At 39.8% G+C, this 27424-nt stretch overlaps 1 protein-coding gene across 3 annotated transcripts in view; it reads right to left on the bottom strand.

Moving 5' to 3' along the window:
* TSPAN5 (tetraspanin 5) overlaps positions 1-23246 on the bottom strand; it is a 73407-nt gene extending 50161 nt beyond the window's left edge. Inside the window, exon 1 of one of the 3 annotated variants that reach the window (XM_082316030.1) lies at positions 23100-23246. In XM_082316030.1, the coding sequence (XP_082172156.1) occupies positions 23100-23114 (15 nt within the window). In that variant the 5' untranslated portion in view covers positions 23115-23246. Of the gene's footprint in view, positions 1-3799; positions 4272-21565; positions 21623-23099 lie in introns of those variants that run through there. The other 2 variants (XM_082316032.1, XM_082316033.1) reach the window with 2 other exon arrangements.
* Positions 23247-27424: the final 4178 nt, after the last annotated feature.

Here is a 27424-nt window from a genome sequence, read left to right as displayed (position 1 = left end):
AATTAAAAAATGTGTGTATATGTACATATATACACATACACATATGTACATATATATGTACACATATAGATGTATGCATTATTCTAGCATAGGTCAGGTTATTCCAACATTCATTAATGAGAATTTGTAACAGTCTCTGAACAGTGGAAATAATAGCACCTTTCCAGATAAGATTTAATGCTCAAGAGCCTTTTAAGAGGAAAAGGAGTGACATCTTCCCACACTACTCCAAAAAAGGAAACAAACTTCTATCCGTTTTCTTTTTATCTGACTCCTATTCTTCACACAAGAAACAAATGCACCTCCATCTGCTCAGCAGGAATATCAGTGGGGTTTCCTATCTATTGAGAAAGAGACTGGCATTCTGTTCCTTCAGGTCACCACCACGCAACTCCTTTTGATTAACAAGGAGCAATACTACTTGAAGCCTTAAAGCCTTTCCTCAGGTCTCAGCACTAGAAAATGAAAATCCTCAAAACAGAGAGGCATCAACTCTTGAAGGTATTCTATAGACCTCATAATATAATTATGTTTTTCCACAAAGCCCTAGCTACTTGTTATTGTTAACTCTAGCTAACTTGTTGTTCATTACTTGAGATTCTGTTTTGCTTGGCTCATTAGTTTTTAATCGACAAAGATAAAAATTAGTAGTCCAAAATTCTCACAATATTATCTTAAATTCTGACTAAAAACCAAGTCTCATATCTCAGAGCCTAGCTATTTTTCAAGGCTTGCACTGGCAATGCCAGAAATCACCTTGCTGTGACTATTTTATCACTCCATCTTATTGGGGAGCTGATGTTTTTATTAACAGATAAGAAAGCAATCTTGTTATGTCTAAGAAATCAATCTCCTCTTGAACTCGTATAGCACATCTTAAGAAGGGCAAACAATTGCCAGCATAAGTAATGCCTGTGTCAGCATCGCAAGCTCTTTATAGGACATGTATGATAACTAATTAATAAGCATGTAATTAGTATGTGTAACATGTTGAGCAACAAGGGAAGATGTGCAATTTCCATTTTGTGTTAAAAGGTCGTTGACACAAAGCTGTAAGAGCAGAGAGCTCACGTCTAGAAGTTCTGGGAAGAAGTTCCTGGTTGCTGGATCCCTCGTGATCCTATTGGACTCCCAGGTCTTGCAGCAGGGTCTGTAAACTGACTCGGAAGAGTAACAATGATTTCTGCTGATCAGAGGTGTCCTACTCCCAGCCACAGGTCTCTCAGAGCAAATAACACAATGCATGACACTAAGACACTGAACAAGCAAAAAATCCAACATTAATTTGGGAATTCTTTAGGGTGAAAAACCAAAACAAGTGTTCCAACTATTCCCAAAACCAAAAAACTCAATAAGCATCTATGTAGTCTCACAAATATAAACCATGTGCCTTTGCAACTTGATTTATATACAAACAGTACTTAAGCAAGTTATGGAGTGACCAACTGATCAAATACAGAACAAAAACACCTCTCATTCCTAAATTGGCTTCATATAAGATGCACACCAAAAAAAAAAAGGACTATGAGATTTTAATGCAAGATTTGTGTACTCATTTGTCCAAGCACAAGCCAGATCTCTATATAAAAGAAGGACAAGACTGAGAACAGTGGGGTCATTTTAACAGGCTGAAATGAAGTAGGACATGGAAAAAAGATCAGGAGCAGCTCTCCCATAAAGGAATGCAATTCTTTATACCATTGGTTTAGAAATATTGATTTTGATCATCTTGGAATACCACTGAACAGATGTTCAATAAAAACCCATCAGTCATGACAATAAATTGGGGAGGAAAAAAAATACTAAAAAACAGGAAAAAATGGCATACAAAATAATTTAGGCCCAAGACTGAAATCTCACTGCCTTTCCACAGAATACAATTTTTAATCTTTGAGTATGTATATTCAACACCCACTATCAGTCACACTGCTTTTAGTAGATGCAAATACAAACAAGCAAGACAACAAACCACACTGGAGGCGAGGAAAGAAGTCAGGGGGTTAATGAACAGAGCAGTCTGAGACCCATCATGAGAAACTGCAATTTTATGGCTAGGACCTCTGAAGCAAGAAGGAACTCTATGCCAACTAGCAAGCATTTGGAGGGCTTCAAGCGTAATCCACTGGTCAACTGCATTAAAAGCAGCTATGCTGTCTTACACAGGTGAGCAAAGACAGCACCCTGCTACTACCTTATGAGTAGCCAACATTGCCGATTCAGAATGATTCTACAGTTAACACTCAGGTCGTACACTGCCAGAGAAAGACTGTTTAGAAACGAGCTAAAAATCCAAATGGGTAATGTAAAAGAACATCTTAAAGTTTTAAAGCAAAAAACCATCTTAGACCTGGAAAATAAGACATTTTACTATCCTGCAAGGGTCCTAGCAGCTCAACAAAAGGTTTCCCTTCCAGATCAAGAAATCAACAGGTTTCTTTGATGGATAATCCTGCAAGTTATCACCACAGAGTAATCAAGAGTCCAGTTGCTTGGAAACTTGCTTTGGATGCCAGAGATTCTGTTCTGTTTAATTTCTCAATTTCTCTGAGCCAGGGGCTGAATCTGACCTGAATCTCTTCTGCAAAGATAGCAAGGAAATTAACCACATTACCAGCCAACCAAACAATTCCATATTGGAACAACAAGGACTTTAGGGAAATGTTTTCTCCTAAAAATAAGTAAAAAGTAAAAATTAGACACTTTTTTGGTAAACTTTAAGAAATGCCAATTTGTTAATTAATAGATTCTCAGTAAGTTCATTGACTTTAGAAAAGGAATTTTTCCTTAATTTATTATTACTGAAATGATTTAATTTGGTAACCTACAAAGGTTACCAAAGAGCTTCTTCCCTCCCACCCCAAAACCCCAGAATACTTTCCCCATCTGTGCTTTCACAGGTGGATGCACAGTTTCCAGGATCCTTGCCTGGACAGATATAGCCCCGGCAAGCAGAAGCCTTTGATCAGCTTCCAGGTGACTGCTCGAGAGGATTTGTTTAGGGCTCATGCTGTTGTAAAACAGCATGAAAGAAAGTTACTCTGTGCATAGGGTCACATGAGAGACACTCATTTTCGGAGAGTAATGACTTGGCTAACACAAGCTCCTTCTACTGCTCTGCAGTCCCAAGCTGCTCTTGCTAAGAGGAACTTTCTTGTAACTTACTCAAGTAAAACTGTCAAGGGCCAGACTGACTCATCTACCACTGAGAATAAAGTGTGGTGTCCCAAAGGAACTCAATATTAGTACTTCTCCAGCTGAGAAACTGTAGTGGCATTTGCCGAAGTACTTTTGCTGCTGCATTTCCTATAATTATTTCTTCAAACCCTAATCTGTTTTGATTGGTATAGGTCCATGGCTAGCAAGGAAGCTATCAATGCATCCTTTGGGGAAAGCAGGGATACAGCTTCACACAAAGAGGCCTTTAAATAAGAAGCACACTTTGCAGACAAATTGGCCAGTGCTTGATATATGCTTCTATTTTGGGTTACCATCACTTAAAATATTGTGTTAGCAGAATTCTGTCCCTCCCCACTTTAACATCTCCTTAATCTTGGCCAGCCTACTTAACATCACCTCTATCTGAACCCGTGCCCTGCATATTACCTTCACTAGAAAAAGTAGAAATCAGCATGAACATGATACAAGTAACAAGCTAGAAAAAGCTTCTCTCTGTCCCTTCCCCCTAAGATGATGCCAGTCAAGGAGCAACCTGTGGCTTGTACGGAGCTGGCAAATCGCCCTTTGGACACAGAAAGCAGATGGGTTATGAGCTACTTGGTACTGAAAGGCTTAGACTTACGGAAGAAATGACATTGTTTGTTAAATCCACTCCTGAAAATCCTCAACAAAAGGCAACTGTCCTTGCTGACGGGCAGTTCATCTTGATGTCAGATCAATCAGGGCCACTGGTGGTTCAAAGGCTGCTACGCTGATGCCTCAGAAGTAGTTGTCCAGCTCATTTCCAGCCCTGAAAACTCTTTTCCAGCAACCTGCACAACTTCCCAGTCCACTCAAGAGTCACACAAGAAACAGCTACGATGACAGCTGAAGAAATGGTGGTAAAACCTTGGATGAAAGCCAGCAGTTCCCAGAAAACAGATCTTAATTCTGTACTCCGTTTCTCCAAGGCAGATACAGGGTAACATGCAGTAACCAATTTCTTAGGGGAATGTTAATCCTTTCGGACAGAGACTGGGACGCGTAGAAGACAGGGAGTCCATGGAGGCAAAGAAAGTAACCCCAAAAGAGGCAGATGTAGGGGAGAGGTGACATTTTCAGCTTTAGTTCACTTGATTGGACAGAAGCACACATCAGTTGGGCCTTTTGTCGAGAGCAAGGGAAGACAAGAGGTTACAAGGCAAGTGGGGGGAAAAAAAAAAAAAACAAACAAACAAACTTAGACTAAAGAACAAATTCACCCAAGAGTTTATGCAAGGCTAAACTAGATCCCCATACTATTTATGAAACAGAAAAAGACTTAAATGACTGGCTACTTATGAGTAATTATCACAGCTATTATAAAAAGATTTGTTAAGAGAATTTTGGCTGTTATATAATTATCCTATGGGTCACCATCTGTCTTTAAGTCTTCATAAAATTAAACATATGTTGTTTTCACCAACTGCTGTAGTAGATTCACATTCTCATCCTGCTTACGTGCTGCAACATAAGAAGTCTATTCATATCGTTAGGAATATGTCAGAGCCAAATATCAAGTAGGGCTCTGCTAGCAGTTTCTTCTGAAAGCCAGGCCCCTTCCTCCCATGTTTAACTAATAACTCAAGGGTGTACACCTCTTGCTAACTCATCATATGCAGCTTTGCCCATTGCTTTGCTGCAGCTTTCCTTTGGCAACAGAGTTATGATCTGAAGTATTAAGGGATGTTTTGGTTATTCTTAGCTTTTTTCTTTTTCCCCCTCTCTCTCTTTTTCAGGTTCTGGAAGAGGACAACTCAGAACTTTAACTGCTCAAAAAGTTCCTGTCTATAAAACAAGATCCTCTGCAGCAGGTTCCTACTCCTTCCCTTTGGGCAAGTTGTTACTAGTGAGAGCTCCCAACACTGTTCAAAGGTATATGTTCATTTTCCTCCCAATAAATATTGCAGATGTGGGACAAAGGGTTTCAGAATTATTAGAGAGGAAGGAGAAGGGGATAACACATTTAGCACCTTACTTCCTCTGTATTCTTGCCAACAGGTCAGTAAAAGTTTGAAGATTGCTATTTGAGTGGTGGTGGTAGAATTGTCACACAGAAATGCCATCTTTCAGCCCACTGGTGGGGGATGGTACAGGACCAAGATTTTGCACAATTCAATATATCCCTCCTTCCCTCACAAAAGAAGTCCAGTTTTAAGTAGTCACAAATTATGCTGGCTGTCTACATATGCCTTGCTATTTTGGGATACCAGTGTAAAGAAAAAAAAGCCAAAACAAAATTAGTGGTCAAATCGAGGAACTGCATGGAAGGCCCGGTTGAAGTCTCCAGAAGCAAGATCATATACAATATAAAATGTGAAACAGAATCTTTTACCCATGCCTGCACGTAGTTTGCAACTCAAGAGCCCTCAGAAACAGACTATGCATCCAAACATGAAGCAAACAGTGCTGCTGACAAGTGAAAGTTCAAATCAAACCACATTTTGTCAAATAAAGCCAGACCTTTGCATCATGTCTATGTTTATATTTCATTTTTTCCCATAACTGCAGGATACAATTTGTCACAGCCACTAGGACAGTTACAACACAATTAGCTGAAGTGGGCTGTCCCTCTTTTCAAGTGCCTACAGAAGGAGCAATAACCTCAGAAATTGTACAACCAAAGTAATCGGATTTCATTTTTTAAAAAATTCCAGAATGACCATTTTTTTAAAGTGATGACTGGCAATTAAAAAAACTGCCAGATATAAAATAAACTTAATTAAAAATTGAATAAACTGTTGATTGGGCACTATACTTGAATCATTAACATGTTAGAACTGATGACAAGTCCTCCAAATTTAAGCCTCATATAGAAAATTGGCTACAAGCCTTTAAACAAAAATGTTCCATGCAACACACCAAAATTATATCAATGAGAAGAATCAACAGTAACTTGATTCCAACACTGAACCCTTTAGCCAAGAGTTACAAAATGCATCTTATACAGAGCCACACATGCTAACCAGTACTGGGGAAAATTATCTTCACAAGCCACCAGCTTCGGGTCTGAGAATTACACAGCACTTGCTGTGTGTAGCCACATGCATGACTAACAAGTATTTTTAAAAGTAGCATTCCACTCAATTAAGAAGGAAGGACAGTGTGTGTGGCAACAGCACCCAGCCTGTTTTTGTTCTGCAGGAACAAAAGGAAATTACAAGTGCACAACCCAAGGATGAAGCAGGAGCTGTCTGGGCAATAAGCCTGCAGCGGGTGGGTGAGCAAGACACACGCAGGCGCTCTCAGGCTACCTGTAGTGCTTTCCATCAACACTGATCAACTCAACACACTATAGTTTCCGTTACGGGCACCAGGTGGCATAAGACCACACAGTGGTCACCTCACCTTTCCTGCTGCAGTCCAGCAAGTCTTGCTGTGTCAAATACAGAGCTGGGTGGCAAAGGAAGCTACAGAGTGGCTCTTTCATCCTGCCCCGCCTCCAAGCCGTGGAGGTGTGTTCCTTCATGGCAATCACCAGACATCAGCCCAATTAAATCAGTCTGGGCTCGGTACTAGGACACTTGGCACCAAGAGACCCTTTATTTTATGGCATTGGGCAGCATGGAAGGGACCAACTGATCAGTCTGCTATCAGGAAATTTACCCTATTAAGGGATGCTTCTGGAAAATCTCCATGAATTCTTTCTCTGTTCCCAGATCCAAATAAGCTTGTAATTGTTTTGCATTTCACCACTCCAAGAGTGAGTAAAGAGGAAGGCAGTAGTTGTGGAAGAAGTTTTTCAAATCCTCTCCAACCTTCAGCATCCTCTGGTTAAAGCTCTTCAATACCTAACAGCAAAGTAACAGGCAGGGCTTCATCATCCAACCTGATGATATATTAAGTGCTTATAGTTCTACCAATAGTACTGTGGCTGCAGGGCAGTGGCAATAGCTGTACATCCAGTGCACCCAGCAAACTGCTTCACAGTGTTACATCTTAAGAACTCAGATATAAAGTAGATACTTACAATAGTTTACAATACTGTAACCTAAAGGGCTAAAATAATTCCACTTGCCAATGTGCTGCCTACTTACAAGGCAAAAAAAGCTCCACACCCAAAACCCCTGAGACAAGATCATCTGCAAACTGACACACTTTTTTTAAACACCTTTGCTATTACTGCTAAGTTTCCCCATGTTAATCCCTTTCTGAAAATGCATCACTTCCAAGATATTTTAAGTTAACCTCCCCTTTGGTTACTAGCTGAATTAAGAACCACAGCAGTAGACACACCACCCAGAGCAAGAGCCATCTCTACTTAGAGTATAATGTGCAGCATAAAACCATTTGAAAAAGTTTTTCAATTAATGAATGATCATCATAAACTTGCTGAACTTCAGTTTTTCAAATCACATTCCTTGTAGTCTTCGTTGTCAGTTACAATCACACTGAATTCCTATAAAGCAAAGCCTCTGGAACAGAAACTGTTGTGCAAAGAGGGGAATTCAGGAAAGCCTATTCCCCTGCCTGCTGCTGCTGCCTCTCCCCAGCCACAGAGTCATCACGGTATAGTAAAGCTGTGGCAGAGCGGTCTGGGAACTGCCAGCTTGGGGCAGCTCCCCTCACGGCAATAAGGAAATGGATGCTGCATGAACTTTGTATAAAAAGCTCAATCTTCAGTGCTGATACATACACTCCAACTTGATCAATGAGCACAGGACAGGAGCACAGCAATATTTCCAATGTATGAATAAAATAATCTCAAGTAATGAATATCAAGGAACAACACTCAGATTCAGCAACAAATCCATTGTTAGAAAAAGATTATTTCTTTATTGCTAGCTGCTATAAATGTATTTTGATCAGCGCCTGTTTGTTGATCTTCAAATTGCTTTGCTTCCCTACAGATTATTCAAAGAAGGTGGAAAACAATTTCTTTGAAACACAACCCAAGAAAAAAAATCAGTGTTGAATCTCAGCTCTTGTGAAAAGTTTTAAAAGCATTCACCTAAATTTACTATTATGCTGTCATGTAAAATAGGCTTTCAATAGCCTCCATGCCAATACGTCTCCCACAATAAAGCAACTTCTAGCAGACTCAGAAGTACAGCTTCTGGGAGAAAATACTAAGATAAGAAGTTATCACTCCAGCTGATTAGAACAACCCATTCACTATAAAAGCAAGAGTACTGGCCTTTTCACGTGCAGGTAGCTCTGCTGCTCTTGTATATGAAAAACAAGTTCCACCACATCATTCTTCCCAGCAGTGCCACTTCTTTCCTTGAGGTCTGCCGAAAGCATTAGCAGCTAAGATTGGTTAGCAAGGGTGACAGGAGAACTTTGCAGGTAAAGAAAACTACACCTAACCATATCTGAAGAGGAACTCAAGATCGTGGATGGACTAGCAACAAAAGAACCTTTGCAACAAGAAGTTTTCCATCTGCTGCTTCAAGAGCATAGGGTCATATTTCATTCCAAGTCCTTGCAGGAAGAGCACATCCCTAAGAACAGGGCAGGAATGCAGTGTTCGAAGCTAATCAAGGAAGCGCTGGAAGGGAGTGACTCATGAGTGAGCACAGACAAACGTCAACCACCCTACTCAAAGTACAGGCAAAACAGAAAGATCATACATCATCATCAGTAGGTTTGGGTGGCCCTGTCCCATTCAAAGAGCTAACAGAAGTGAAAGGGCTGCGCATCAGCAATGCAGAGTTTCTCTTGGCAATGTTCATGCATTTAATTCATGTACTACATACTTTATCAGAACAGATGATGAGGTAAACATTGGTGCTGCTCAAGAACCAGCATCAACCTTCCAAGTTATTACCACATTGCCACAATTCGCTGTCAAAAACTGTGCCAGCTAAACATCATATAGGTGTATCTAGATCTACAAGCCCATCTCCTATTTGCTTCTTTCAGGGCATGGGATCTCACATTTTGTATGAGAATGCAGGGCAGGTTATTCTCAACTACTACATCAATTTCTTTCTTACTATTACAAAGCTATCATTCATCATTGAGGGTAGTGAGACACTGGAACAAGTAGCCCAGAGAAGCTGTGGATGCCCCATCATGGGAAGATGTCCCTGCTCCTGGCGGGGGCGGGTTGGACTAGATGATCTTTAAAGGCCTCCTCCAACCTAAACCATTCTATGATTCTATGATCATGACTACATGTCAATAATGTCATCTACACTGCAGTAAATTCAAAACATCAATTCTCTCTTTCCTGTAGTGCTGCTAAGGATAATGTGGTAGAGAGGCAGGACCACTTTCCTGCCCTATCCCATTCAATATACATGCACCAGTCACGGTGCAAGCAAAAGAAAAAGAAAAATCAAGCAGTAATACAATCCTAAAAAAAATTCCCCAGAAATTTCAGGTCAAAATAACCCAAACCACACATGTTACTCTGCAGGTCAATCACTCAACTCTATTTCTAAGGTATAAAGTAAAAATACAGGTCACATTTGAAAAAAGCTCAAAGCAGGTTGCAAAACAATGCTGAAGTGCAGAGATTTACATGGTATGGAGAACTGCTGATCTACTGAAATGAAGCAAACAACAAAATGAAAGCTCACTGTATAATTACACTAATATACAGTAATTTACTCAAGAGAAAAAAGAATTATGTAGTCCTGCAGCAAGCAACTTGCATTAAATGGAGAGGGGAAAAAAACAACTGAGGATAAGCAGGAACTACAGGTAGCTAAAAAGCAACTGAAGCAAAATAGATTTGGTACTCCCACTAAAAACCACAATCTTCAATGAACTTGTCAAACATCCACCAATTATGACATCCGCATGCAAAAGAAGCCTTCTTGAGTTTCTACCATTTCAAATTCACTGCACCATTGCATTTAGCTTGCAAGCAGAAAACTGTGACAACTACACAGCAGCTCCACTACGTTCTCTTACAGTTGATCCCGATTTTCCTTTCAAAGGTCACATACGTGCACATACTGATGTCCTCTCTGGGCAGGGTTTAGTCTGTGGTTATGCAAATAATTTTTCATCAACAACAGATCTAAAGCCTCAGACCTTCCGTCCATTGCTCATTCCTGTTCCACCCTGGGACACAGGCTGCTTCTTCCTTAAGGCACTAGCACTACTCTTTAGCTGTTCTCTAAAATGGGACTATGAATTATATAGTTTTTAAAGGAAACAAAATAAGACATAAAACCAAAAAAGCTTTATGTATGTTTGCAGGCTATATCATTTCACCATTTCAGTTTAGAGAGCTATCAAACCAACATTTATGCCAGTACAATTAACAGTGTCACCTACCAGCAGATGGTGAATCTGCCACCAAGAGAGCCAGTCGCTTCATATTATACCTAGCTGAAACTCACTGAAATTTTCCCGAAAGTAAGGATGTTCCTCAAAAGAAACTAGGCATCATTAAAAGGGGGGCAGGATTTTCTATTTTGCTCTGCAAAGAGTTACTGAATGTAACTGGAAGCACGGGAAAAAACAGTATTACTATACGAAGATTTGCAACTTAAAGAGTCCTAGTAACAAAGTACTTTGAATTAAAGCAGCAGACATGTCATTCACACCTCACTGCTGTCTTGCGGATCTATTCTGCAGGGACTAGAACATACTTGACAATTATCCAGATGCAACACTTAAGCATTTATTTTGCACAGACAGCACTTGGCACAACTAAAGTTTTGATCAACAGATCACAGTCATCAGTGCTGAAGAAAACAAAGAGAACCGACACACTTGAGAAGAGTCCTTATTTTCTGCTTCTCATACCACCACCACATCTCAAAGCCCTTCAACACCCTAGAGGGAACTCCAGTGAGGAAAGCAATCTTTTCCAGTAGGCCCTGCCACATGCAATGCACTCCATGCCATGGGACCCCACTAACACTACAGCTATTGTGAGAATACATTCCCACATCATCAGTGCCAGTTTCCATTAACCTGGGACAGCAGCAGCCACTGCTTGACACTGCTCTTTTAGCTGGCCACCAGCTTCATTTACTCAGAGCACCTGGTTTCCAAAACCTTAAAGAAAAGCTAATTTTAGCAGTGATGAGAAATCTTGAAAGATTTCAGAAACTCCCTATGATTATGCTACAATACCCTTTTCCACATTTCGCATTTGGAAGTGTCCAGCTGGCTTCTCCGTGGTCCCTATGGATGTCAGCTAGGAATACAGCTCATGGAAACAGCCTGCAGAGGTCCATTTCGGTTCTCCTTATCAAGCTACAGTAGGTAACAAACAGAAGGGAAAGCAAAGCGAAATCATCCTGCAATATAACCACCAATGTGGAATGACTGCTTTTTTATGTACACATCTGCCCCTTCCTAATCAGAGATGTAGCCCAGATCTTCAAAGCTGAACTTTTAAAAAAAAAAAAAAAAAGGATAAAATTTCCTATGCTCATGCCATTAAATATATGATGAAAAGCATAGTAAAACTAAATTCAAATGTAACTTTCATACAAGTGTGAAGTACCCTAATGCTGCATCAGAGCTGCTCTGAGACTTACACTGCACTGTAGAACAGCTAGGATGACTCTAACATACAAGGACAACTCCTCTATAGGTTTTTGGCTTTTATTATGAGAATTGATTCAAATAACAATAACCAGATGCTCTAGTTATGTAATGAACTCTTAAAACATTTACACATATATTTTCTACAACAGTTGAGATCTTGCCCTAAGTGACACATTTGGCTGTTCCACAGCAGAGAGTGCCTTTACTTCGCATTTGCGTACACAATCAAATACTGCTTTACACAAGCACCTCAAATACACTACACTTCCAAGTTTTTATACTTGCATACAAATGCTCTGAGAGCAGCAATGGATGTGCATGGCATGTACTATTAAGAAAACCCATGCTAAGTAAGTGAAACAAAAGAAATAAAGTATTAGAGATCCAACAGATGGGAACACTTAACGCAGAGACAGAAGTTACAGCCCTATTTGCAATTGTCACTTCAGTCATTGCAACCTCCTTCTGCCTTCTCTCAAAAAGTGACCAGGAGAAAGGCAATAGAGGCAAGCACTGGATTTGGAGAGGGAAGGACATTGAGCATTTTAAGAGAAAACAGCTTGTAACAGTGTTAACTAATGTACCTACGGAACAGAGACTCTTATTGTTGACATGGCATGCTGCAAAATTTGCCATGGTCGCTGCTCACAGGCTTTAACTTAATCCCAACTGAAATAGCAAGAAAGATCCTCCCTGCCAGATGCTTGGCCTCTCCATTTTTGCAGTTTTAGTTGATGCATCCATGGATGTTAATAACTGAATAGTCAAGGCACAGAGTTCTCCCCAAAAGCCTCCCACAGTCAGTGGGGGAACAGCAAGCTAACCAGCAGCTTCTCGTGAATGGTTTGTTCATTCCCATGCTGAGTATTTATTATGCAAAGGGACAGTTCAGCAATAGCTAACTGGCTTGGGCCATATAATCTAGATATTTTACTACTTCAAGAGATCTATGACAGAGATCTATTTTTTTCTCTCCCTCTCTACAGTCCTTAGAGCTGAAAAACTACTTTAGATGTCTTATCTGTGCGAGAACTACAGGCTTTTTATGTTTTCTGTTGAAGCCTGAAGTTGGTTTGCCTACTATTGAGTCTAGCTATCGAGAAAACCTTATTTGATGTGTACAAAGCCAACAACATCAACAGTTCCACTGGCACACAGCTCTTGCAAGAGGTCAAGATCACATCAAGTACAGCTGCTTTTACAAAAGCTTGAATCAGTTACTTGGAGGGATTCTAAAAATAAGGCTTGCATCTTCAAATTTGGTTTCAATTTGACCATGTTCACGGGTAACCAGTGAAGAGGTGCACTGGCATAATGTAGTCTCAATTCAGAAAAAGCTGCATGTGAAGAGCTCAAAAGACTTGTAATATCTTTCATTACTAGCAGTCAGTCAGCTTTTTGATCAAGTACAAGTAGGAACAGGTACTTGTGAACAGCAGCTGATAGTGGTATTGAACATCCAGAGCAATGTCAGTTACCTATTTTCTTTCTACTAGGTAAAGCCACTTGATAAGTCACATGACCAGCTGCGGAGACCACCATCCAATTCATTTGCAGAACTCACTGCACAGAATCTGAACCTCCCCTTAACCCCAAAAAGAGCTTTTTCTTAAGAAAAATAATAATTTCCTTTCCTTCACGAAATATGCTATTAGGAATCCACCAGAAAGGATAGTGTAGATGTGGCACTTAGGAACATGGTTTAGTGGTGGACTTAGCAGTGTTAGGTTAACAGTTAGGATCTTAAAGGTCTTTTCCAACCTAAATGATTCTATGATAACCTTGGATACCTTGGGCTTTGTAAGGCAGTATGAAGATGATTGTACTGCCACTTCCCCGACACTAATCAGGAAACATTTGTGAATAAAACTTAGAAATGTGTAGAAATGTCCCAAATGACATATAGTAGTGGTCTGAACTTCACCAGGTCACACATGAACATTGATGCATGTCATATGTCCTTGCAACAGTGAAGTTTCACAGAGCTGTGACTGTACTTGCTCAGAGCTAGACCGAAAGCTCTGCCATTCACCACCTTCATACTCTGCACAACTGTAATAACCAGTAACAGCTGAGGCGGCAGCCACAAAAGAGCAACTCCCCCTCTTGGCAGAGCTCAAAGGAGCTCTCTCCAGCCTCCAGCAGCAGCCCAGCATCACCAATTCATGGCTTTATGATCTAGAAGGCCTTGCCACTGCCAGGTGGATGCGCTTCTAGACTGTTGGAGATGTACTTGGTTAGGTCTTCACTCTGCTTCACTCTCCCTTTACCGCCAGTTCTTCCACTGAAGGCACAGTCTTACTTTCAAAACTTCACATTTTTATTTAAAAAAAAAAAACAAAAACAAACAAAAACAACCAAACAAAATGCCACACTTTAGTAAGGTTTTTCAGTGTCTTGTATGTGCCTTCATTGCAGTTTATTATCAAAAGGTGTTTAGCCTTTTCAAAGTTATAAGCCTTAGGGAAGGCAGTAAGCATGCATTATATCCATATTATTGGCAAACATGGACAAAATATTAGCTCTGCTGGATTTCAAACCCAAAAGCAATAGCAAACAGACCAAGCTCCATTCCCTAGCACATCCCCTTATTTTGCTCACCTTTCTAGGAGGCTCATGATCATACACTGCTACTGTTAGCTACCTGTTCTTCCCTCAGGAAGGGGCTGAATGAAGTGGTGCAAAATAAAGCTATGGCAGGGAATCATGGAGCTGCATGGATTTCTCATCCTGCCACTATTCCCTTCTCAATGCACTGCGGACTAAGAGAAAAGGAAAATTATCAGAAGAACAGCTACCAAGCCCTGAAACAACAGCAAGAAAGAAATGAACTATCAAATTGTGAAGATGCAGACAAGCTATTCATCTCCTTAAGCACCTGCATGCACAGGGGGGCAGGATCACCCACCCACAGCAAGCCACAGCCCCAGAGCCATACAAACCACACACCTTGCAGCACACAACTCAGGCATCAGTGATGTATGTACTCAAAGAGACTGACACCACATGCTACACACTCAGTTCAAGCAGTTCAGAAACAACAGAATAAGTCACAAATTACAAGAAATACAGCTTAAAGTTACCTGCACCATCAGTGATTGGTCCCTACATGACAGTGTTTTAAGCCAGTGTAGAAAGACCAAAGGGGAACTGCACAGCACTTTCCAAGCTAAGAACTCATCCCCCTTTGTCACACACTACCAAAAGCTCACAGATCCTCCTTATTCTTTCTCCTCCAATTTGCTCAGTATTCTCAAAAGTCAACATCACTCCCCTCACCATTCTCATTAGTTAACCAGCCAGTTCAACCAGTGAGCCAGTTTCTGTTGAGTTTTCTTTCACCTCTCAGTAAGATTTAGCATTACCAACCCCAAAACCATTCCCACCATCACGGCTTCAAAATTAACATTGCAACAATTACACCTATTTCTTTTAATGTTGCAACAATAAACATCATCCTAAAACGTAAAAAACAAAAAACCACAGCAGCGTGACAAATTGAAGACAATTTTTACTTTTAAAAAAGGTTTCCCACCCCTCTCTTGACCTACTCCACTAACATAAATACCATTTGCTGAAGTTTACTCTAACCCCAAAATCTACATTGTTTCCATTCCAGATAATTCAAAATAAAACACTTCTAGAAATATGGATCTGCATGGTGCTCAGCAAGGATGACAGAAACAATCATTTATTAGTTACTCATTCAGTTTCTTTTAGTATGCCTTGAATAGGAACATATATACTACTTTTACTAGTTAGGCCATTCCAACACAGATACTCCTACTGAAGAAAATACAAATACATTGAGGAGTTGCACAGCAGTGTGAAACACACCCTTGTGCTATTTTGGTTAATAAAGATGTTTTTGAAAACTCCAGCTCTTTCCCCTTTAAAGCCTTCCACCTACAAAAGAACAATGCTTCAGCCAGGCAGCAGTCTCCATACAATAGCTGTTCTCTACTATACCAGGGCATTTGTTTCCTAGGAAACAAGCAAAAAAAAAAAGACAAAAAGTATCCAGTATGTTAAATATGCAAATAAACTAGGTCACACCAGTCATATTTCACTCAATGGAGTGAAGAATCCACAACTCATTATATTCTGGAGTATGGGACTAGTTTTTCAGTAACTGCTCAAAACTAAATGATCTTTATTTTTCCACAGGCACCTCTAAAGTACACTGCTTTTTAGGAACAAATGCAAGATCAGCAAGGAAGGGCTTTACTTACAGCATGAAAATACATATTGTTTTAACGCCCCCAAAAATATTCTTAATGCAAGTGTATTCTAACTAGCCAGCCCTCTGCATAACCTACCAAATTCTCAGCAAAGCATTGCCAACAGCAAGCCACCCCAAACCAAAGCCTGTTATTCCAGTCCAAAACCTTACCAAATTCTAGCCAAGTTTCCACTGTGCTTATCTATAGCCCATAAGAGAACTCTAGTCTTAGAGTAATTGGCTTCTTAACACACAGACCAGGCCAAGCCTCACTGCAGTAGGAAGCAGAGGAAACAGAACAGAGCAAACTATCCTTTTGAACTATACTTTTCAATGTCCTGAAGGTAATATATCAGCAGTTGTTTCCCAAGCTCCCATGAAAAAATGGAGAGGGTCCAAGGAAGGGTAAGCAGGTCAGTCTCAAAAAAAACAAACAAAAAGCCCCAGTCAAAAACCCAACAGTTGCATGCCCCATTCTTTCTTAAAAAGTCCCCCAATTCCCACTGGCTTACAGGGAATTCTTATTTCAGAGAAGAAAACCAAGCTGCAGAAGCACAACAGAATATCGTTAGTAACTTGCTCTTCCTTATTGCACTTGGAATGACATTTCAAGAACATGCTTGGTCAGAAGAAGCACAATTATTTATGTTATTACAGTACCTGCACTAGTACCCACAGGAAATATAGGCTAGTGCAGTCAACCCAAACTGAGTGTCACAAAACTCAAAATCTCATGATCAGCCTGTTTGAAAGCATGGCAATCACCTAGCACAGTATTAAATGAACAAAGCATCTTATGTTGTGAAAGGACCACGCCAGCAAGCTTAAACAGTCAGCTGAATCATACCAGTATCAGTTCACAGAATAATGAATTCTACAGTGTAGCTACGCACTCCCTCTCTGACGCTGAGCTACTGCTAAAAGAGTCTCCTCAGCTCATATTAGACAGGGAGCTGTAATAAAAGTGCGCTGCTCATAACTGAGGGTGGAAAAAATATTGCCTGAAAGAAAAAAAAAAAAACAAACCACACCAATGCTATTTATGTTGCTTCTACAGTCTTTGCAACTCACAGTGTGACAGCAGGCAATTACAGTCTACCAAGTATTTCAGGTACTGTTCCTGTTTGCTGATTTTCTAGCCTACAGAAGAGACTAGCAGGAACATCAAAGGTGCCCTCATGAACTCTTGACATCTGTTTTGTTAGTTATGGTATTAAATAGGAAGAGGATACAGGTACGCTGCTCAGTCCTCTTCCTCACCTTTAAGGCATAACACAAAGGCATGCCAAAAGTCCAGGGAAATGTTATTTATTTGATCAGCCAGGGAAGGACAGGGAGGAGCTCTACACAAAAGCCGATCTTCTGAACCCACAAGTCAAGCAACAGTGGTTCACAAAAATGCAGTCAAGGATCATACAATTTAGGAACAAAAAAAGAAGTGAGCACCATCAGCTGATAGGAATGGTACAACTACTGCCAATTAAATTTACGAGTCCTCAGCAATGTTTTTGGGTATCTCACCACACCCTGGACTCTTTCTACCAAAGTATTCTTGGGCTGGTCAGAATTAAGCAGAACTTTATATTTCTTCATAGCATCAGAAACAGCAAATCAGTGCACAGAATATTTCTCATTCTCTCCATGGAGAAGGTTTACTATGAGAAGAAAAAAAAAAAAAAAAAGGAAAAGTCCACACACTGTTACAACAGCAACTCTCCAGAAGAGCAGCTAACAAAGAAAGATCAACTTACTCAATCCAAGCACTAGTTAGCAAGTTCACATCACAGACCCACTATGGTTTGTACCAGTTGGGATGGGGTTACCAGGAAAGAGCTACCAACAGCTACAGAAGTACCCTGCCACTGCTCCTCAGCAAAGATGCTGTGTGGACGCTTGCTTTCCCACTCATCCTGCTGTATGTGACACGGAAATATGGGATGCCAGCTTACAGGACTATTCATCTGGCACCTGCTAATAGCACTAAATTTACTGAAGAAAAAACACACATACATTTTTCACCATGTGTGCATTTGTTTGCTTTCATGTAACAGTTTACTTGCACAATGTTGTCCTCTTGCCCCACCACCAAGGTAGCTTTCAGTTATCTAATCAGCATGACAAAAGGAGCAGCATGGGCAAGTCCTCATCCTGCTACTTCCCTCTCTCCAAAACTATAAAGTCAATTATATAAATCAAGACATTTTAATGTAACACAGCTGTGCATAAAAAGGTTCTAAGCTTAGGCATATTTTGGTTTTAGGTTTTCACAATGCAGAATATTATTAAGTATGACAAAATGGGATAATCTATGTATTCATTCAGAAGAGTTATTTGAATTACCACTGGCATTTGTTCATTGCTTCCAGATTTGGGGAATTAGACAAAGAAACACAGTAACAGCTTGATCCTGATCCATTCAGATCCCTTTAGTGAATCCTCCCACTCTCCCTGTGGGCAAGGAGTCACCAGTCCCATTATAGTCCTCCTCACCTAACCTAACAGTAGGATAATTCTATTCTGGCTGATGATTATTGAATATAAATTTCAATTACCATAATAGGTGAAATCTGCTGTAAGAGTAATTCATTCATTAAAAGTTAAAAGCTAAAGAAGGTACTGCAAAATAACTTTTTTTCTGGGCTTTTTTTCTTTTTTAAATTAGTAAGACAGTTCACACAAAGGTGGAGTGGAAGGAACATTTTTTCTACTGGTCTTGGAATAATGTTCACCTGAGTGTCAAGTTTAAAGAAGGGGACCTTTTGATCCTGTCTGTCTGCCATTATAAGCACCGCACATGAAAACCGTGGTTAAAGATATCAGGACATTAACCCTGCTCCTCTTGCATCTCATTACTGCATGCATCTGCATTAGGCATTACTGAAGATGTTCCAGATACCTAATATACAGGGAGGAAAAAAACAAGTCCCAAGAAGCAGCTATCCTATTAGCAGGCAGTCTGGCAAGACCACTGTTTCATTAAGCAGCAAGGAAGCAGTTAAAGCACTCAGCAGTTGATTCCAGAGATATTTCATTCAAAGACATTAAAACAAATCTGATTACAAAGGTAGTAATGGCATTTTGTTCTTGGTAAGTCCAATTGGTAGACAGAACAGCAATTCCATGGCTGGTCCCATGATTGTTTCCAAACATTACTATATGCTGTTACAATTTCCATAATTGCTATGATTCTTTTAAGGAAAAATTTAAAAACAGGGCAAGTTTTCAAAGAGCATTTACATGATTTAGAAATCTCTGATTAACATTCAACATGGACTTCAGTGTGCTCTATTAGCAATGAGAAATTCTTATCAGCCTCCATCAGTCCGAAGCCACTTTTGATGATGGCCACAGCTTACACTACTTCTGAAAGTTTCATCAAATTCTCTTTCCTCTAAACTAAGCCTTTGCAAATTAGGACCCTTTTTCCACAGTACACAAAGGCAGTGCCACTGATTTCAAGTAAGACTCTTTAGGCCTTAGCTGGACAAGGATAGACTTCAAGCACTTAAATAACCCTTTAAAAAAAATTATTTGATAGCCACACTTAGCTTCATTAAAGAGTGAGCTCTGGAAAAACGTTGTCGAGACTGTTCCCTCCAGAACCCACTCAGAAGATGCAGATGATCAGACCAATACTTTTATTAAATGCCCCAAACGATCCACTCAGAACTTAAAGCTCACAATTACGTGACAGAAGATGATTGTGGGGAAAAAAGTCCACTCAACTTGGAAAGACTTCAGTTTTGAAGAAAGAAAATGAAACTGCTGGAAAAGCCTTCATGGCTTAACATGCTCTCCTGAAAATTAAAAGAGGATGTGACATTCACATACAAAGGTATCAATAAATTTGCACTCAAATTATGGTTTTTAAACTCTTTTCCAAGAGGCAATCTGATTAAATCAGAAAGATGGTTGTATTGCTGTGGAGGCTTGCATTTGAACTCAAAACATATTTACATTAAAGAGAAATCATTGACTCATTGCACAAATCATGGAGAACCTCCACATCCATAATCTAGAGAGCATTGGATCAGATGAGTAGAAGACCAGACGAACCCTGCATTGAGGACTAGCTGACAAGCACATAAATGGAAATACAAAGGAACAGTTTCTCATGTCTTACACGATTTTCAGGGACTAAAGATGAATCGCTTACTGAAATGCTTTTCCTTAGGCCTGCCTTCCAATTCTGACAATGCCCTGAAGAGCAATCCATCATGACAGGAGCTACACCACAAGGGGATGCAAGTTTAAGAATTTTCAAGGACGGTTAAAAAAAGAAAAAAACAAAACCAACAACAACAAATACTCAAACAAAATATTAGTCAGTTTAATTTTTTTCCACAAAGACACTGGAATTCAGGCTCTGGCTGAAATAGATAAGACAGATAACAGGATTAGCAAAAATATAAGTGGTTGCCCTTACAGAAGAACACTCAGCACCATTGGCATGAGCCAAATGCTGGCGCCCAATAAAAGCAAAATCAGCCTGTGGGGCCTAGAGCAGGAAAAAGCAGAGACGAGGTGGACATAGTTACTTTAATAAAAAGATTAATAATCATCACCATCATCACCACATATCACCTCCAAGGAAATGGCCTCACATATAAGCACATTGAGCCAAAGAACATCTGTTATGTCAGAGACACACAGGGTAAGAAGAAAACAAACTCCCAAAACAACACATACACAGTTAGGTCAGGAAATCTACATAGCAAATTTTGTGGCATTCCATCCCACCACCAAGTAGGTTCCTCTCCATCCTCTGGGAGCTAAAGATGCCCTATATGAACATTGTAACGCACCAGCCTTCAAGAAAATAAAAACCCAGAGAAAACACTCCACTCACTGCTGTGCCCCCAATCACACACACACACAATGGCAACACAATGGTGCTGCTGTTTCTAACACTCTGCCTGCCTTCATGGGGAGACGAGAACAGGAATTAGCCCTGTGTCTTCAGCAGCCATAAAAACCAGAAAAATAGTCCCTCTTCTCCAGGCAGTATAAAAAGGAAAAAGACTTGAGCTTCTGATGAAGTCCACATCTCTAATTCTTTTCTCCACAAACCGCTCCAGTCACTCAAGTACATAAAATATTTGGAGTGACTGGGTTGCTGCTCCTATTCAGCCCAGTGGTAAAAGACCGTGACTGATACAAATGCAGAGGAAATTCTTGAGAAAAAGAAGAAAGTCAAGTGAAGATGATGTAGGAAGGTCTGATTTGCCATTGCCATGTCAGCCAAGGGTGGCCACAGGAGACCTTTTGTATTTTAATTTATGCTCTCTCAGTCAGGCTGAGGAGCAGCAGCTGCTGCAGTGAGAGCAGAGAACGCACGGCTGTCAGCAGGGCAGACAGGAGGGCAGTCCTTATGCCTGCTACCCTGTGGAGAGAAGAAAGATAGCAGGGAAAGATTTCCCCAGCAGGGACCCCTCACTGCAAAAACAGATTCTGGCTGGCAAGAGTAAAAGCTGTCCTCTTCAACATGCCTCAGCAGTATTGGTATGGAGCAGAAGTGGAAAAACAGAACAAGGGGGGAAAAAAAAAAAAAAAAATATATATATATACACACACAAGCATACCTGTATACATAAAAAAATAAACATCCTAATGTACACTGCTCACATTGGATTTTATTAATGCTAGTAGGAACCACATTTTCTACCAATTATACCTTTGGGATTATACCTAGTCTAAAGCATTAAATCCGGTTTGCAGGATGAATTTGTTTCTCATTCAGCAGAATCTATCATCTCAAAGATCGGGGCACAATGCAGAACACAGTTATTCAGCAAGCACCAAGGCAGGGGGGGCAGGCAGAGAGGGAACAAGTCTTTGCTGCTGCCAAGAAAACATTAATTAATCCAATTACTTCATATATATATATATATGTAACAAAACAAATATATATAATATATAATATATATATGTAACAAAACAAAAATAACCCCCCCAAAAAGACAAAATCACACACCCAAAAACTTAAGAAAACCAAAACTATCAACCAAAGAAAACACCACGCCTTTAAATGTTAAGCCTTGAAGTGTTTTGTTCCATTGTCCAAGTTCTCATTGAAGTACTTCTAAAATAGATCCCCATGCAGCAAATAAAACAGATTTCAGGATGAACAGCTACCAAAATGTTCTCAGGCCTATACTTTTTTTTTTTTTTTTTAAAGATTTCCTATAGCAACAGGAATTTAGACTAAAAAGTTGTTTACCTGGAAATCCAGTTCCCAATGGGATCAGATCATGGACCTGGGCCCTGGGAACACGGACTTACAAAGGCATTCAGAAGCACTCGTTTATTATTCCTTAGTAAAACAAAAAGTCTTAGAACTCTGTAAGCTTATTTTTTTTTTCCAAGCCTAGTAAACTAGCTTAAATCTGAAGTGTACCTTCTGCCTCTGCACAGTCAGCTAGCTTTAAAGGATCTGATTTTTTTGGCCAGAATCATACCGTCAGGTTATGTTGCTGTCTTGCCTATCTCTTGGCTTCTCTTTGTCAGACAGTAAATAGCAGCAGTCATCCATGCCACTTACATTCCTCCTCCCTTCCCATGACTATTATGCAAGTAAACAAGGAAAGTCTCACATTTTATTTATCAGATGTCAAACATGTAAGGTGACTTCTATAAATTTGTCTTGATTAAAGAATTTGCTGGGCTACAATACAACCTTTGGGATATAGGGATGTCATGCTTATACAGCACTGATGACTCCACTGTACTGTCTGGCCACTGACTTACCTTATGCAACCCCTCAAGGTCATACTCTTAGCACAACATTGGTCTCTGCTTCAGAGACAGCCTAGGCAGCAGGCAGCACTCCCCAAAAGCCAGATTTGCTTATGGACCTTCTAAGGACACAGACGAGCAAGGAACTTTCCACCGTTACTTCCAAAATAATGGATAAGTGCTACATTTGAGCTTTTATGTTAAAGCTAACTACCAGAGTCTTTTAAAACAGTAATCAAAGGGAGGAATGATCTGGTGCCTGCCTGAGAACACCCTTCAGATTCACCTGCCCATCACAGAATTCTCATCCCTCATATACTATTTCATTAGTGAATAAGGATCCACCATAACCAATGGCAGAATTAAGTAAGAATTTTTGGGGCTATAGGCTTGCTTATTTCTTCTTTTTGGGAGGCAAGGGGAAGAGAGGATGAAAAATGACAGAACTGCCAATTGCAATCCTACATAAAAACTGCCAACTACATACCTTGCTGTTAAACATGGCCTGGGCTGAAAATGGTTAATTCATTATAATTGGAGGAGCTGTGTAAAGATCCAACTAGGTCACCATCTGGAAACTTACAGCTCCCCCTTCCCGGCAGCAAGCTTTTCCGTCTGTGACATCCAGCTGTAGTTGCCTTGGACTGGTACACTTACTTGACTTTACACGCCTCCAACATTTGTAATTCAACCATCTGGACCACTGAAAAGGAAGGTATCCAAAATTTGTTTCTTAATAGTATCGTGTGGAAAAGTCAGGGGCAGGGTACGGTGGGGACCAAAGAAAAGGTGTTTCAATTCATTCATATGCAGGATTTTCACTGTGGTTTTACAGAAGCTAAGCAGATGAACATGACAGTTAATTGGCTCCAAGCTGCAGAACACTATTACATGCCTGTTGGAACTCCACATCTCCCAAAATTAAGCCAAAACTAATAGGGAAAAGGTACAACTAACAACTGGATGTCATGTACTTCAGAAAGTTAGAGATTCAAGGCTCAACCAGACAAATTCACAGCGAAAAAATCCATCTAGGGATACTAAGTACAAAGATTCTAATTCTGGCTCTGAAAGGCTGAGGATTCAGAGCATATTCCCTAAGAATTGTTACTATCTACCTGCCTTGTTTTTACACTTTTCACCAGCTGGCTACCATTGGCCACTGTTCTAAGGGTATTTACCTTAAACGGACCTTTTGTCCGGTCCAGTACGATCATCGGTATGTTCTCTGTTGCACTTCTAAAAAGGTTCTTTGAGGACTGCCTTCACAGTGCCACCTTATTTCAGTTCCTTTCTATATCAGGAAATGCTTCAACCCAAATGTAATATTAGATGTCAGAGAGAAAAGAAAGGGAGCTCAACTAGAATACCTCACAGCACATCACCCATAAAAGCTTCAAAACAACTTTCTGTCCAGCCCTGTGCAAGTTTTCATTCTTGCACTGTATTCAAATCCAACAACACTCCCTTTTATTTTAAATGCAAAATGCCCCTTATTAAAGGCAAAACATTGATTTATTAGTGTAACTATATCTGAATTTAAATGAATGTTTTAATTCTTCTATATATTCTCATTAAAGTAACATAATTTCTTGAAAATTTCAGAGCCACCTTTAATAAAGCTCACAAAATTACGCCCAATACTCAGTTTGAAACTTGAGTATTACTCCTTTTGCTCTCAGTTTCTTTACTGATGATTATATTTTGTTATGAACATTTCACAAACAACAATTTCATAACCTCACCCTATTCTCATTCTGAGCACTGAGAACTCATTTTGAAGTTTCATAACAGCTTACAGAGACCATGAAGTCCAAACTGCTGGCATTATCTCAGGTTAAGTCAGAAGGAATTTTCATTAGACAGTTACACATTCACCACAAAGCTCAAGGGAGAAAGAAAAGAGCACAGCTTTACCACCCTTCAGTAAAGTACAGTAGAAATACCATTCCAGGCAAACTCATACTGGGTCATACCAGACATCTTTATCTGTATTAATGGTTTAGTTTCCATAACTTCTGTAGTAACTGTAGCTCTGCAGATTTCAACATACCTTTCACTACTTAGGCTTTCCTGACTCAGCCTGGGGTTGATCAAAGATATTAGACCTTGAAAACAATAGGGAAATGACAATCCATCCACAGACTTAAGAGCTAATTAAAGTTAACTATTTCCAAGGGATAATATATTGTTCAGTCTACAGTGGTTTTTTTCAGATTTGGTCTGTCCACAGAAATTAATAATTATGCCAAATATTAATTGCAGGGTTGGTGTTTGACATGGACAGCACTCACAAAAAAAAAAAAAAACCACACATACAGCTTTAACTCAAGGCAGTTAAACCAGTTAGGTATTTCAGTAGCAAAATGGTCTACTGAGTTCCCCCAGTCACATCCTCAGCTAAGTGGAGTCGTCTTCCTCCCATGTCACTTCACCAGCCCCTCAGTTGGTTCATGAAGTCATATTTTATGCTGCACACTGCCACACAAACTGTTTTAAGCTGGTTTTGCTGGAAAAGACACCATCTTGAAATGCCCTCTTAGACAAAACCATCAAACCTCCAAACTACCTTTGAATTGCGTAGGACACCAGCTGGAAGCTAAAGAATATTCAGAAAGATGCCTTTTTATCACATCTTTCACACCATACAGAACACAGCCCATTAAATTTTTTTTTTTAAAAATAGTGTGTGTTGACAACTTTTGAATACGTAGAACAAAGTTAACAGAAATCGAGACTACACAATCTTCAAAGAAACTCCCCTGAAGTGAATCTAGTCAAAAGGCAAGGCTCAGCATATCTCCTCCAAAACCTTGGAGCAATTTTTGGCTCTGTAGGTTAATGTTGCATTTGAAGGTACATGATAATCTAGCAGATTAAGAATTCAGCGCAATAGCTCAAAGAAGTTCTTCATCTCCCTTGGTGGTATGATGAGTCTAAAAGCAGGGAATGTTAATCTTGCCTTTTTTTTTTTTTTTTTTTTAAAAAAAAGCTATCGATAACAAGCAGTTTTACGTTTCTTTAAAGCCTTCCTTAAAGGCAAAAAGGAAAGGTGGGTTTTGCTGTTTACTTTTAATAGTACTGAAACCATTGGTGTTAGCACAGACCATAAGTATCTACTCATAGTGCGTTACCACAAACTGCTGGAACAATCTAACAGTAGCAAATAACTGCAACATTCATCAAGTTCTGCATTTAGACAGACTGTTTTACCTTTTCTGTATCAATCACCAAAGCATAAACAAAACTAGTCCAAGATGGTCAGCTTCCATTCAGCTATAAACTGATTTTCAGGCTTGATTTATATACATAGCTTCTTTTATGCTTTATTTACAGAAATTCTTTTATCTGCCACACTAGCTTACTCAGTAAGACACTGTTAGCAGTAATGGAACGTATTTCATGCAGAAGCCATTATCTTTAGCCTAAGATGTTGTTAAAGTTCAGAAGCCATTAATAAAACGTGGTGATTTCTTACATGGCTAATGGTAGACCACATAAGAAGTGGTACTTAACAGATGAGCATTAGTAGCTCCATCAGACACAGATTTATCACATTAAGTTGCTGCTATTACATACGTGTCTGGCAAAAGCAGAATTCAGTACTCAATACAGTACTATGCATCGCTAGGTATAAAAAATGACAGTGGTGACCAGCTTGCTGCCCAGACCAGTGGCAAGGCACATAGCCTGCAGAAACCACTGTTAAGTGATATTTCAGCACATGTAAAGCTATTTCATACAAGCACACCACTACTCTACAACTATGGAGAACACAGTCACAATTGCCTGCTGTGGATGAACTCTGTGTTTCAACAGCTAAATTCTCTCAATGCTACAAGTATCAGAGTCACATATAGCTCCTATTATTGAGGGGAAGTTTTCATTTAAAGGATCAAACAGGATGCGTACTCTGAGCCACAAACTAGCAGAAACACTGCCTGATAGGCTCCACTGTTCTCTGCCAGAGTTTTTTGGTTAGACTAGTGTATCACCCTTTTTGTCAGCTCTTAGCTACTTAGGCAACTGAAGTAATTGCTCTAGCTCTTTTGAAAGTCTTTTCAGTGTTTTGTTTGGAGGACCTCTTTGGGCTTTCCCACCCCTCCTCCTTTTTTTTTTTTTAAAAAGACATTGCTTGAAAACCAATTATGCAGCTGCCACCAAGTGATTCCCATTGAAGTTAACAGGAGCGGCTCTTATGCAGAGGCCTGTAACAAGGGCCCAAGCATTTTCAGTGCTGAAAGCCTTAGTGCTCTATACCCTAAGTGGATGAAGGCAAGCTATGCAGGGGGCTCATTCAAAATTAATACTACATCAGGACGTGGATGAGGGAGAGGCAAGGCACTTAATAATTGATCCACAGTTTGTTTTCTGTGAATTCTGAAACCTCTTTATGTACATGTTTGTTTTGGTTTGCCTTTTTGTGTTTGGTTTTTTCAAGCTAGAGAGTTTTTAAACTAAAGCAAAGTTCTATTAACAAAACAGTAAAATAATGACAAGAGAGCTCCCAAAGTGGCACTTTGATAACAATAACTGCAGAAAAATATCTACCCAGAAGGCACCATGGAGATGGAATAGAAAACAAGGCAGGTTTTATTCAGACAAAATATGAGTACCTTCTCACTTTTAGAAGAGTACATTCTCAAAGTTAAATACCTTCTGCTTTATGAACAAGTGGTGTCTTCCACTTCTGCTCTTTCTGTGAAAAGTTAGAGGTTTCTCTTCTCTCCACCATTTATACAGAAGTCCAATCCCACCCCACAATGCAGACAAAGTCCATCCTTCCAACTTATAAAGGCCTTCAAACTCCTC

This window comes from Platalea leucorodia (assembly GCF_965183815.1).
Source record: "Platalea leucorodia genome assembly, chromosome: 6".
Taxonomy (NCBI): domain Eukaryota; kingdom Metazoa; phylum Chordata; class Aves; order Pelecaniformes; family Threskiornithidae; genus Platalea; species Platalea leucorodia.
The sequence above is the reverse complement of the archived record's forward strand: the minus strand, read 5'-3'. Positions and strand labels throughout refer to the sequence as shown.